This window comes from Muntiacus reevesi, chromosome 1, assembly GCF_963930625.1.
Source record: "Muntiacus reevesi chromosome 1, mMunRee1.1, whole genome shotgun sequence".
Taxonomy (NCBI): Eukaryota; Metazoa; Chordata; class Mammalia; order Artiodactyla; family Cervidae; genus Muntiacus; species Muntiacus reevesi.
The window spans coordinates 212,284,406-212,298,724 of NC_089249.1; the positions used below are offsets into that span (position 1 = coordinate 212,284,406).

A 14,319-nucleotide genomic window follows, 5' to 3' on the forward strand; every position below is an offset into this window, starting at 1 on the left:
GTGCGCTGCAGTCCATGGGATCACAAAGAGTCAGACATGACTGAGCAACTGAACTGAACTGACCACACAATGAAGGTTCTGGGATATATTTCCAGACCTCAGGGGACCTCATTTCCATATGACTCCCTCTTCCACTCTCCTCTGTCACAGAAGGCTAGGTAGAGTGGTCAGGGTGAGGTACCGGCTCAGGTCACAGGTTCTCAAGACCTCAAACTGGGGGTCCTGCGAGGCCCCTGTTTTCTTTCCAGACCACTCCTGGCTCTCTCTACCAAGACGAGCTACTGGCAATACATCCTCTTAGAGTCGAAGTCAATCATGGAGACCCTGAGAAAACTCAATCAAAACATTCCACCTTCTTGTCTAAATCAACAGAGGTCAATCCCTCCCAAGTGTTGCATGGGCCCCAAGGTGATGCGACGGCAGAGTCATCAGGTAACCCAGCGCATCTCCTTGGCCCCTTCGCTTAGACTCCTCTGGGCCCTTGTGACGTAGGCTCAGAAGACTGTGCCAGTCTCAGGTCTCACCTCTTCCGAGAGAAGGCCACACCATCTTCCAGGATCTTCTGGCCCGTGAATTATCAGTTGCTGTGTGGAAATCAAGAGAGATGCTTTTGAGTTAAAGAGAACTTCCAAGGGAAGCTGAAAAGCTCAGGATAAATTCCCTCTTACAGTCATGACTTTATTAAAATGCCTGGGCCAGAAGCAAGGGGCCCAGTTACCCGCTTCGGTTGTCCCCTGAGGTGAGAAAGCCCCACTCTCCCTTCTGGGCCAGGGTGGAGAGACAGGACTGGAGAAGATACAGCTCCCGCTGCAGCCCTGGGCCCTGCTCACTTCCGGTCCTTGGGAGAATGGAACACACAGCCCGGACACTGGCTCCAGGGCCTCCTCAAGCTGACATCTTCCCCCACAGGCTGCTGCTCCTCCTTCTCCTTTTCCTCCTGCTTCTCGTCCTTCCCATCCTCGTCCTCGTCCTCCACCTCCTCCTCAGGGGTGTTCTCCGGTTCCGCGTTGCCTGTCAGCTGGGCCATGGTGAGATGAAAGACGTGGCAGCTGAAGCCCTCGCGGATGCCATTCTGCACGTGCTCCTGCAGGACCGCCAGGCTGGGGAAGACCCGGCAGCAGGCCATGCACCGGAAGCCGGTCTCCACGGTCACCAGCCAGTCGGGTGTCCGCGCCCGGGGTCTCTCCTCCGCGGTGGGTGACCCTAGGCCGGGGCTGTCCGCCTCAGCCCGCTCCTCGTGCTCTCTCTCCTCCCCGCTGGGCTCGCTGTCAGACAGGAGGTTTCTGGTGGACACGTCCGAGGGGGGAGTCCCCACCCGCACGTCCTCAGGAAGGGTCACTTCCTCCATCCTCGGCTGCTTTTCTAGCGACCCCGAGGGTTTCTCTGCCTCCCAGGAGACAGCAACGCCCTTTTTCATTTGTACCTGCATGTAGTATATTTTCATGCCCCTCTTCTCTTTGTTCATATGCAGAGAGGTTGCACAGGTATGGTAGGATGAAGGGGAGGAGAAGGAGACACGTGGTGACAGGGGAGCCATCTCCCCTTGTTCTTGAAGATGGGCTAGGGGTGCTCTAGGCTGGGGATTGTCTCGATGCAACTTCCAGATTCCTGGGAAAGGAATTAGAAACATAGGAACATGCATGGGTCCTTCCAGGAGCCGAGGGTGCAGGTATGGGGAGGGACATCCACGTGACACAGTTGTGTCATGAGCTTGGGGTTTGCTGGCCACAGGATGGGGTGGGGTATGTGTTGGCACCTGTGGGCTCTTCATCTGTGGGCGGGGGAGCAGATCCTGGAGCCACATCTGTGTGCAGGGGTGTGGAGTGTGGTGCCGGGGCATGCTGTGGTATGTGAGGAATGCTGGTGTGTGTGTTTACAAGGAGCAGGTGAGTTGGGGAATATCACTGATGCGTTACTTGTGGAAGGTAGGCTGTGTGGTATAGGAGGAAGCCCCTGGGGAATCGCCTGCTTGGGGTTGGTCTCTGGACTGAGAATGGCTATGAGTGGAGAGCGGATGCACGTGGGAGGTGTGTGGACCTGAGCGGCATGGTCCTGCCCTTGGGCTGAGCTCAAGAACTCTGTCCTTCTCTGGAAACAAAGGCAGACGAGCGCTACATGTCCCTCCGAAGATGCTAAACCTGGTCCCTCTGCCCTCCACTTCAAGCCCAGACCTCTCCAACCCCTCTCCTTAACTCCCCCATCATGGTGGGACCAAGACTCACACACCCCCATGCTGAGCTTGGTCCACACCCTCCTAATAGCTCAGATGTCCTCCCCAGGCTCCTCCACAGGGCCCTGACCACCTCTGAGAACCCTGGGTTTCTGCTCAGCCTCGCTGGGACCTATGCGTCCCTGCTCCAGAGCCAAGCACCCTTACACTCAAGGATTCCCGAACCCTTACCACCGTGGATGAGCTTGCGTGGAGAAGAAACACAGGAGAAGTATTCAGAGGCAGAAGAGACCTCCCCTGCCCCTTGGGGGCAGACTTGGGCCACTGCAGTGCATCCTAGCTGAGGGGGTTCCTCTTGTGATTTTGAGATTCCTGGGAGAGAAATTAGAGGCTGAGAGAGAGAGTGGTTTGGACACGTTTGCTCATCAGTCATCTGTCCAACAAATATTTACCGAGTGTCTGACACATGTTAGGTGCAGTGAATACACATGGTTTGGAGCATGTTTCCTGGTATACTCCAGGAATTCAATTAAAATCAATAACTATTCTGTTGGTGTATTTGGGGGAATGTAGGTCTGAGAGGTGACTATAAGTATATAGAAATATGAGTGATGTGTATTAGTTAAGTCTGTGATAAGTGTGGAGTCAGTGTGGTAAGCACAGTGCAAATGTGTGTATCTGTGTCTGTGGCATTTGTATGTATGGTTTCTGTTTACAGTTCAGGAATTATGGGACATGTAACTCTTCCTCATTACATGGTGTGGCTTGTATTTATGGTTTGTGTTCATTCATTCAATAAGATTCAGTGAGCAGTCACTATGTATCTGGCACTATTCCATTATTCTGGTCTCTGGTAAAGCTGAGCATTCTAGTGGGGGAAGACAGACACTAAAAAATATATATAAATAATATAAAAATATAATCAGTACATAATATGTCAGCAGGTGCCAGAGTTAGCAAACAAAAATACAGGACACCCAATTTTCAATGTGTGGTTTAATAAGGAGCTTAAGTGTGGAGAGCTGTGATATTTCTGCTATATCACAGTGTATATGAGTATATGAGTGACTGTGTCATTAAACACCCCTTACATACTCTGAGGGTCACCCAGGTCCCTGCACGGTGACAAGAACTTTACCATGCAGACTTTATATCTGATAAGCACTCCACCCCCATTCTCCCCACGCTCCCTCCTCCACCACACACACACACACACAAATATTCTGATGTGTAAGCGGCAGGGTAGTCATTGCTTTCCCCATCCTGTCCCAGTTGCTGCCTGCTCCCAGGTCCCATCCTACAGTTGCCAGGGCCCGGTGGGAGGTGGGAGGTGCGGCTCTAATCTGGGGCCTTGGCCTCCAGCTGGAACTTTGGGGTGGGCTCCATTCTGCCCCACTTCCTCACCTGACCACCCCCTCTCCCAGGGTGACTACTCACCTACACTTAATGCACGCAGGCACCTTGGAGCCGTGGCTCTCAGAGCTCCCCACAGGACTCTAACATTTTTTACCCCCACCCTTGTCTCAGGTTCTGGAAGGCCCTTCCCCTCTCCCTTGATCTCCTTTGGGAAATTCTTCCTGTCGAATGAATAAAACCTCCGTGTTTTCCATAGGACGCCATCCCTAGACGAACAACCTCCTTTTGAAGAGCATTCCACTCCTTGAGATATTTTCTAACAAGGCCTTCAGCTCATGGGGCTTCTCTTTCCTCTTTGGTAAAAGGGGCCAAGCAACCCATGGGTCTGTCTCAGCATCCTTCACATCCCCTAGCCCGTGACCCCAGGGGAAAAAGCAAAGAGAAGCAGAAAGAACTTGAAGATTGAGAAAAGCTGCATGTCTAGGTCTACGCGGGCAGGATACAGCCTCTGTGAGTGCCACGAAGCCCCAGGCCTGCGGCCCCTGGAGAGTCCTCAAACCAGCAGGACCGACCTCCCACCTGCCTGGCGCATCTGGCCTTTCTGTGGCCATCTCACACCACGGGGACCTCCCCCTGGCTGGATACAGCAACATCACCAAGACTGTGATGGAATCTTGCTCCCTGCTTCATATGTAACAGGTTCTCAGTGCCCCCTTCCTAGAGAAGGCTCAAGTTGGCAGAAACCCCTGTGCCCCAGACAAATTGCCCCCACATACCTTCTCCCTTGTCGGCAGTCTCCTGGGACTCTTCATTTTCCAGGTGTTTCCTCTTTTGTCGCCTTTTCATCGTCCCAGCTAGAAGACCCCCTCGAAGAAGATGCCACACGTCCAGCTCCTCCTCTTCGCTACAGGTTGGCCCTTCTTGGCTCTCCGGAGACCCGCTGAAATGACTTGATAATTAAATCGAGTAAAAGCAGTCGAGTCTCCGAAGTGGCTGAAGAACTCGGACCACTTAAAGCAGCAGCACTGCCCAGCGCTCTCCACAGTGCAGGGCTGTTAAGGTTCAAAGGTCGCCAGGCCCACGGCAGGATTCTCTGACCTCAGCGATGACATCAGAGCGTTCTGTGGACCTAGGGGCAATGCTGTCTCTGCAACAGCACAGACCTCGTGTTTCAAGAACAATTCCTTTTTCCCCGTAGAACCTCGCCCATGAATTCAACTCTCACATCTTTCAAATGTAGCAGGATATTTTGAGATGTTAATCTGTTCCTGTTTATTTTTTTTTTTCTTTTCTCCCTTTATTTCACTTCTTCCCTTCTGCATTCAAGTGGGTAGCAGAGCCTGCGTTCACAGGCCAGTGGAAGAACAGGGCAGGGTGTGGCAACAATGGCATGCTGATGATCTTGGCTTTTATTTCTGAAATCCCAAACACCATGGAAAAGAGACAATACTTGAGCAGAAATGTAACAGAAGCAGGTTTTTTAAATTACATACAGACTTGTTTCCCTCTTGGAGTGTTGAAAGGCGCTAATTAAGTCAGAGAGGGATGTCTGTGGATCCTGGAGGAGAAAAGGCCTCTCAAGTGTGGCTGGAGGGGTAGATGGGGCAAAAGTTCTAGAAGGAGATGGCTGTAGTGTGCATGCAAGCAGAATCATGGCAGTCTGTCCCACATCTGGCACATGCCTGCTCAGCTGCTCAGCCGTGTCTGCCTCCTTTTGACCCCATGGACTACAGACCGCCAGGCTCCCCACCCATGGGATTTTCCAGGCAAGAATACTGGAGCAGGTTACTATTTCCTTTTCCAGGGGATCTTCCTGATCCAGAGATCGAACCTGGGTCTCCTGCATTGGCAGGTGGATTCTTCACCGCTGAGCCACGAGGGAGACCCGCATGGCACAGAAACCACCAAACCTAAAGGAGGGAAGGCGTCCGAGCGGATGGACGTCTTCACTGCACTGTGTGCTGCAGTCAACAACGACCACCCCTCCCTCAAAACCTTGGCCCTGTATGACTTCCAAATAGGGACGGGTGGAAATCCAAACAGGACACCAGCAGGATCAAGGCTTAAAATACAAATTAAATGGAGTTGTAAAAAAAAATTGTCATACTATTTCTTGCACACCTCTGCTTGTGGTCTGTAATTTACACCAGTTAAAAGTGGCAATCCATCTGGATCCTCCTGACTCCACTCTAGAATTAGGGTACACCTCATTTCGAGGTGCTGGCACACATGGGTGGGGTGGGCTCGCAGAAGTCACTGCTTTCATTAGAAACACCCTGGGGACTGAGGCGGGCCCCCACGTGCAAGGAAGGGCACTGCAGGATGGCTGAAAGTTCCCGGCAGCGAAGGGAGTGAAGACAGGACATCAACAGCCTCCGGAGGGTTTGCTGATGAGAGTAAATCTTCCTGTTCCTTGGTGGATCCCAAGAAAAGAAGGGACAGGGAGGATTTTTTCTTTTGATTATTTTTGGTGGTAGGAATTTTTAAACATACACAAAGTAAAGAGAATGATATAGTAGGAATGCAGTGCCGTTTACTCATCACTCAATTTCAACAATTATTAATATTCTGCCATTCTTGTTCTGCTACATACACACACACACACACACACACACACACACACACACATACACTCACTCTCACACTTAGCTTTCTGCTCATTTATTTTAGTTTAGGAGTTTGGGGAGGGTGGGGGAAGTGTTCTATTTTAATGCAAATCTCAGACATCAAGTCATTTCTCCTTAAATGTAATAGTATTTATCTCCAACAGATAAGAACTTGTTTCTAACATAACAACAACATCATTATCTCACCCCCAAAATTTAATCATCATTTCTTCTTAGCACAATAACCAAGCCATACTCAATTTCCTCCAACTGGGTTAAAATGTCTTTTTTAGACAAGGTCCATTGAAATCAAAATTTAAACAAGGTCCACCTGTTGCAATTGGCGGGTGTGTCTGTTAGTCTCCCTCCCTTTTTGGCACTGATTTATTGAAGAAACTATGTAATTTATCCTGTAGAATTTTCCACAGAAGTCTATTGACTATATTCCTGTGATGTTATTTAAGATGCGCCCTTTTACCTAATTTTCCTTATAAACAGTCAGAGCTAAAGAATTAATTCGATTTAGATGCAATTTCACGTTACTACAAGCTTATTTTGTAAGTGATGCTGTGTAACTATCCTATTGCTTTGCAACAGAAAGTACAAAAATTGTCCCATTTTTAATGAAGTTAAGATTGACCAGTGAGTTCAAGTACTGTCAGGTTGATCCCTTTGTATTTACAAGTTTCACATCCACAGATTCAACCAACCTCAGATAAAAACTTGATTTATGTTTGGTTGACTCTAAAGATGTGTATTTACTGAAAAAAAAAAATCCACCTATAAGTGGATTCAAACTCACAGGTTCAAACCCACAGTGTTCCAGAGTCAGCTATAGTTCCAAGTCCAGTGTGGAGGGTCAGGGTGTTCCCCATACCACCAAGTGGGACCACATACCAAGGGTTGTACAAATGCAACTTAGTTCTGACACTACCTAGTCAAAGACAGCGTCAGACTCCACAGATGAAGGGCTCAGTCCTACAAGAGCACACGCGTGCACACACACACACACTCAGATGCCAGTAGCAAATCAAGGTTGCCACCTGTGCTTCAGTTGCCTTGAGCATGATTAGTTCATTCACACAAAGTGGAGTCACAGACCTCAGGGAAACATTTTACTTACTACATATTACTAATTTTATATATATATAATGTTACACACACACACACACACACACACACACACACACACATATATATATATATATAAACTCAGGAACAGTCAGATGGAAGAGATGCATTGGGAAAGGATCCAAGTCTTTCCTGCTCTCTGAGCATGCCTTTTCCTCAAGTCTCCACATGTTCACCAGCTCAGAAGCAGTCCAAACCCCTTCTTTTGGGTTATTATGGAGGCTTCATAATAAACATGATTGATTAAACCATTTGCTTTTGGTGAATCACTCAACCTCCAGCCCTCTTTGACCTCCTCAGAGGGGTGAGAAAGAAGGTTTCAACCCTCTAATCACTTGGCTGGCTCCACTAGCAACCCGCCTCCACCCTTAGTTGGTTTCCAAAAGTCACCTCATTAATGTAACAAACGACACTTTCACTGCTCTCAGCACTTGAGAAATTCCAAAGGTTTTCAGAGCTCTGTGCCAAAAATATAGAAGACCAAACATCAATGCCTCATTATATCACACAACCACTTTCATTCCCACAGCACTGCCTTCAAGAGATTGTACAGTCTATATTTCAGTATTTTCAGTGATAGGAAACAATCCCCCCCAAAGCAGCTCTGACATTGATCTATAGAAAACTTAAGAAAATGAAGGAACTTCAATATCCCTGAGGCTTACCCCATGCACCCCAGTTATACTCTTTGGAGACCATATCCATCAGAATAAACTTCATCATTTCATTGTAACAAGCAATTCCCCAAAATCTCAGTGGTTTAAAAAAACAAAGGTTCATTTCTGACTCCTTGTGCATGTCCATTATGAGCTGGCTAGGAATTCTGATCCTCATAGTCCTTATTCCTGGACCCAGGCTGACAAAGCTTATCACTCTTAATCATCTTTGTAGACAGAAAGAATTCTGGAGTTCTGGCCCCAAAGTAACACACATCACGTCCAGCCAAAACTGTGGACCACAATCTTATTGTATGTGGTTTTTTCTAGATTCATTAGGCAAAAATAATTGTGAACAATACTACTGAATAGCACAGAAACTATATAGAAAAATTCTAATATCTCCCCATTAAATATAAGACAAGACATAGCTTTTTGTGAAGCTATGCATTCACAAAATTAGAGCTAGAACTCAGATCTCTTAGATCATGATTCAGAACCTTTTTCCACTAGACTCTGTTAGAATTTTTATACCAGGACAATGTAGCTGAGATAATATTGCATTTACTTCATTCTTTGTTTTGTTTCTTTTTTATAAATAGATTCAAGAGGGAGGGTTTGGAAGCCCCTAAAACACTTACCTTAAACTGAAAAGCAACTTGAAAATAGTCTCACTGTCTTTTGAAATGTTTGACCTGGTAAAGATTAGATGTCTGGGAGGCTTTTATATTCTGAATATAGGGAATACAAAGAAAACAATCTTCCTGAGACTTTAAGAAACAATGACAGAAAAACTCTTGACTCCCACTTTGCTTTCTGATTATCTTGTTGACACTTCAGTTCTTTGAGTAATAGTGGTGGAAACAGTTAGAGTTTAGCCAAGATAAAAGTATATATGATAGTGTGGCAGCCCCTGCAGAACCACATTACAGGGTAAATGCTTTAGCTCAGTCCCTATTTGCTCATAGGTCTGTGCAAAGTAACAAATGGTTCTGAAACATTTATTCCAAATAGCTTTGTTCTTATTACTTTAAAGATGACTGGGCTGCCAAATACTTGCTCCGTGATGAAAAAGAACGTGTACATGGGAGGAAGATTTATGCATTAAGATATGCTGCTTATTTTGCTCCTGCAGATACAATGCACATCTAATGAATTAGAGGCAATCTTCCTCTCTTACGCAAATTGTAGATAAATGAGTATGTCATTCCCCTTCCCTTCAGTGCATCCTAGTCATAGTTATTTTCTTTAAGAATATTGTTCCCCTGCTCAAATCTTAAATGGCTTTTCAACATGAGAAGAATAAAAATCTAAAATATTCAACCAAACATACAACACCCAGCAGGGTTGAAGACCCTACTGAGTTTTCCAAGCTAAACATAACACTCGCCTTCCAGCCTTCACTCAGCTACGTCAAACTTCCCACCCTCAATCAGAGGATAGCCCCTTGCTCAAGTCACTTCTTTAAAAAGTGCAAGTTTTCAAAGTACAATTTGTTTTTAAGTTCAACTAAAATCCCAACTTTCTACAAGAAGCTCTTCCAGACATCCCATTGAGAATGGACCACACATTTTCATAGCAAGTTACTTGTACCTCTGTGATAATTCTTATATTCTTTATTTGAGGAGACTCTTAATAGATGTGTCTGAGTTCCTCACAACACAGGATGTGAACCCTTGGAAGGTAGAGGCCAAGATGCCTTATATCCAAATTTTCCACAGCTCCTTGTACTAAGTATGATAGCGAGCAGGACCCTGTGGGACTCCTGGGCAAAAAAAAAGTCTTTCTGGGTCCCCCTCGTCTTGATTATAGGAAATAGGCTTCATTCAGCTTACATGTCCTTCCCTGAGCTCCAGTCAGTTTAGTTCAGTCGCTCAGTCATGTCTGACTCTTTGTGACCCCATGAACCGCAGCACACTAGGCTTCCCTGTCCATCACCAACTCCTGGAGCTTGCTCAAACTCATGTCTATCGAGTTGGTGATGCCATCCAACCATCTCATTCTCTGTCATCCCCTTCTCTCCTGCCTTCAATTTTCTCAGCATCAGAGTCTTTCCCAGTGAGTCAGTTCTTCAAATCAGCTGGCCAAAGTATTGGAGTTTCAGTTTCAGCATTAGTCCTTCCAATGCATATTCAGGACTGATTTCCTTTAGGATTGACTGGTTTGATCTCCTTGTTGTCCAAACAACTCTCAACAGTCTTCTCCAACACCACAGCTCAAAAGCATCAATTTTTCAGTGCTCAGCCTTCTTTACGGTCCAACTCTCACATCCATACACGACTACTGGAAAAACCATAGCTTTGACTAGATGGACTTTTGTCGGTAAAATAATGTCTCTGCTTTTTAATATGCTGTCTAGGTTGGTCATAGCTTTTCTTTAAAGCAGCAAGCATCTTAATTTCATGGTTGCAGTCACCATCTGCAGTGATCTTGGAGCCCAAGAAAATAAAGTCTGTAACTGTTTCCATTGTTTCCCCAACTATTTGCCATGAAGTGGTGGGACTGGATACCATGATCTTTGTTTTTTGAATATTGAGTTTTAAGCCAACTGTTTCACTCTTCTCTTTCACTTTCATCAAGAAGCACTTTAGTTCTTCTTTGCTTTCTGCCATAAGGGTGGTATCATTGGTTATCTGAGGTTACTGATATTTCTCCCTGCAATCTTGATTCCAGCTTGTGCTTCATCAGTCTGGCACTTCGCATGATGTACTCTGCATATAAGTTAAACAAACAAGGTGACAATATACATCCTTGACATACTCCTTTCTCAATTTGGAACCAGTTCATTTTTCCATGTCTGGTTCTAACTGTTGCTTCTTGACTGCATATAGATATCTCAGGAGGCAGGTAAGGTGGTCCGGTGTTCCTATCTCTTTAAGAATTTTCCACAGTTTGATGTGATTTACAGGCTTTAGCATAGTGTGACTAGGCTTTAGCATAGTCAACGAAGCAGAAGTAGATGTTTTTCTGGACCTCTTCTTTCTTCTATGATCCAATGGATGTTGGCAATTTGACCTCTGGTTCCTCTGCCTTTTCCAAATCCAGCTTGAACATCTGAAAGTTCTCGGTTCACACGCTGTTGAAGCCTGCTGCTGCTGCTAAGTTGCTTCAGTCGTGTCCATCTCTGTGCAACCCCACAGATGGTAGCCCACCAGGCTCCCCCATCCCTGGGATTCTCAAGGCAAGAACACTGGGGTGGGTTGCCATTTCCTTCTCCAATGCATGAAAGTGAAAAGTGAAAGTGAAGTCGCTCAGTCGTGTCCGACTCTTAGCGACCCCATGGACTGCAGCCCACCAGGCTCCTCCTTCTATGGGATTTTCCAGGCAAAACTACTGGAGTGGGGTGCCATTGCCTTCTCCACTGTTGAAGCCTAGTTTGGAGAATTTCGAACATTACTTTGCTAGCATGTGATATGAGTTCTAACATGTTCCAGGTTCAAAAAGTTGATAACTAGGAAAGGGAGAGGTTGAGGAGACAAGCGAAGAACAGTTAAACAATAGTGCAGCCATGGGCAGGGTCCTAGTTCCCTCTCAAGGGATATATATAACAGTATTTTTGAGCTGTTTTGCAGATACTTAAATCTTTACCAGGTGGGAGAAGTTAAGGGTATGCTGGCCACAAACATGTAAAGCCCAGACCAGGTGGAACCAGAAGGCTGATGATGTTCACGCCCACTTACCTCACCCCCCAACCAATCAGAAGAATGTCCACAAGCTGATCATGCCCTCTTTGAACCATTTCTATAAAGTTCCTCCCCTCCCCCTCCAAGTCAGGGACACACAGTTTTGAGCAGTGGTTCACTGTGGTCCCCTGTGCTTGGCAAAGGGATAAAGCTACTCTCTTCTACTTCACCCAAAACTCTGTCTCTGAGATTTAACTCAATGTCAGTTGGGCTTCCCTGGTGGCTTAGAATGTAAAGAATCTCCCTGAAATACAGTAGTTCTGGGTTTGACCCTTGGGTCTGGAAGATCCCCTGAAAGGAATGGCAACCCACTCCAGTGTCCTTGCCTAAAGAATTCCATGAACAGAGGAGCCTGGTGGGCTACAGCCCAAGGAGTCATAAAGAGTCGTACTACATTTTCACTTTCAGGGTGCAGAGGCTGGATTCAGCTTCAAGAATGAGCTCGCCTATTTGCTCCTCGACCCCACAAAAATTAAAAGCTTAAATAAATTGCCAAAGTAGTGGATCTTCTTCCTCCCTAGGCCAAACAAGGTCATGCATGACCAGTAGTCTCTCTTATTTGTTCCCTCATAAGCACAGAAGTGCCATCTCTTTATGCTAAGAAAGATGTTCATTCGCTATGTTCATACATTTGAACAAAAGTGGGAGACTTGTTCATCCCATGTCCTATATAACCCACCCAAACCCCTTCATCTCCATCTGAAACTATTTTTGCACTACCTAAAATTTAACCATAGAGAGTCAGTACTTGGAATATTTTACCCTTCAAAGATTTTTATTAAAATACAAATAATCTCATAAGAAGTGGTGTCTTAACCTAACTCACTGTCAGTCGCAGTTTTAGCAAAGACTAAGGAAAAACAGGCTAAGAATTAGGCCATTTTTAAAACATTTTTGAAAATATAATGATGAGGAAAAAAAGAAATGCTATCTGGTATAGAGGTAGATGTTAGAGAGACAGTGAAAAGGTACCAACATAAATAGTCAACATCCTCATAAATTTTCAGCGGATGAAATCTTTCTAAGATGGTGCCCCTGTGTGAAACAATGTATTAAGGATGTAAGACATATTTATCTACTGGAAATTAATACTGTCGGTAACCTGAGCTAAGACTCAGAGAGTTCAAATAGCTAGGGATAAGAAGAGCATTCTAAGTTTATTTATAAAGGATCCCAGAGATTGGGGTAAACTCACAATTGTAAAGGATGTCTTCCCATCAGAGACTTAGCTGCTAAGTATGAACTTTAAGCAGAGGAAGCTGCCTTAGAAAGCAAACTCAGATGATGACTAGTGCCCAGAAAAACCTCTGGGCCAAAGGATTAATATGAATTGAGCTCTATCTTCCTCTAAATCCATTTGGTAGAGTTTTGAAAATCTCCTCCATGAATCTAATCCACTTGACATCAATTCATGGAAGTAAATGAGATTAACAGAATCCAACCAAGATCTCAGAGTCTCTTCCAAAGAATGGACAAAGTATCCATAATGAAGGAGGGAATATGAAACATTCATGGATACCATGCTTAAAATGCCTCTTAGTCTATAAATCATGTTTCTCTACTGTCTATAGCTCTGAAAAGAATTAGTAACCTACTCCTAGGTATGACAACTCGCGTCACTGAAGATTAGATGTTGCCATGAGCCCAGAGTCTGCCCTGCAGAAAGCAAGTTGGTCAAACCGCTACTCCTTTTGCTGGAATATTTACTGTTGACACTTCAAGAGTTCATCTATAAGCTGTAAGCAAAATATGTCTGTCAATTGCTTTTGGTACTTAAATGGGTAAAAAGAGCTAGAGTTTCAAAACAGCTGAATACGCCTACCTGACACAGAGCTGGGAACAGTGCAAATAGAATCTGGGTAATTTTTAAGGTTAATTTGAAGTGTGAGTCACTTTGGTTCTCTGTCTCTTAGATGTCCTGAAATTGCCATCTTGTTGAAATCTGGGAAAGAATTCAGGTTCTGTGGTTCCCCAGGTAGAGCATGCAGTCACAAGTTTTACAAATCTAGAGTTTATACATACAGCAAAGTTAGACTCTCCTACTATTAGAGCCTGACAATACTTGATACCTGGTAAAATCATTGTCAAATAACTTTCATAAGAACCCAATTGCATGGAATGAGGTGCTATGTTGAGGATCACAAATTAAACAGATACAGCAAAGACCTTCAGGTGCCCACAGTTTAAGGCAAGCAAATTAGTATATAGGAAAGGCAAAATTTTTAAATGGCAGACCCAATTACAGGGAACCAAGTACTGCTTTGCTATTGTAGATTCTTCATATTCCTGGCCACCCATCCATCTATCTATGCCCCAAAATATATTCCAACCCTGGTGACAAAAGTGAAGCCAAAGCCTGGAAGGTGCTCAGTCCATAGGTGCTCAGATGCTTAGGGTTGGGAAGGACTCTGATGCTTGTGAAACCCAACCCATGATACCTCTGAATTTCCTCTGCCATGGCTCCACCAAGTAATTACTAGGCACATGTTCCAGGGCCTTCAGGGATGGGGAATCCATCACTTTATTTTAAAAAACCTACACGTTCAGGCAAATATAACAGAAAAAATTCTCCCTTGCAAAGACAAATCTACTTCTCCAGAGGCTGTTGCTTCCAGTTGCATCTTTCTCTCCACAGACCACAAAAAAAAAAAAAAAAAAAACCCACACACTACATTCCTCTAAGGCAGTCCCTCTGATATTCAAAGACTGTTATCTTA

General features: G+C 45.2%; 1 protein-coding gene across 1 annotated transcript; it reads right to left on the reverse strand.

Moving 5' to 3' along the window:
- Positions 1–826: 826 nt before the first annotated feature.
- LOC136157201 (protein FAM170A-like) lies at positions 827–4,372 on the reverse strand. The gene is made up of 3 exons (XM_065919197.1): positions 4,303–4,372; positions 2,402–2,542; positions 827–1,608 (listed from the first exon to the last, which is right to left on the reverse strand). The coding sequence occupies exons 1-3, from the start codon at positions 4,370–4,372 to the stop codon at positions 827–829; spliced, it is 993 nt and encodes a 330-aa protein (XP_065775269.1).
- Between the last annotated feature and the right edge of the window lie 9,947 nt (positions 4,373–14,319).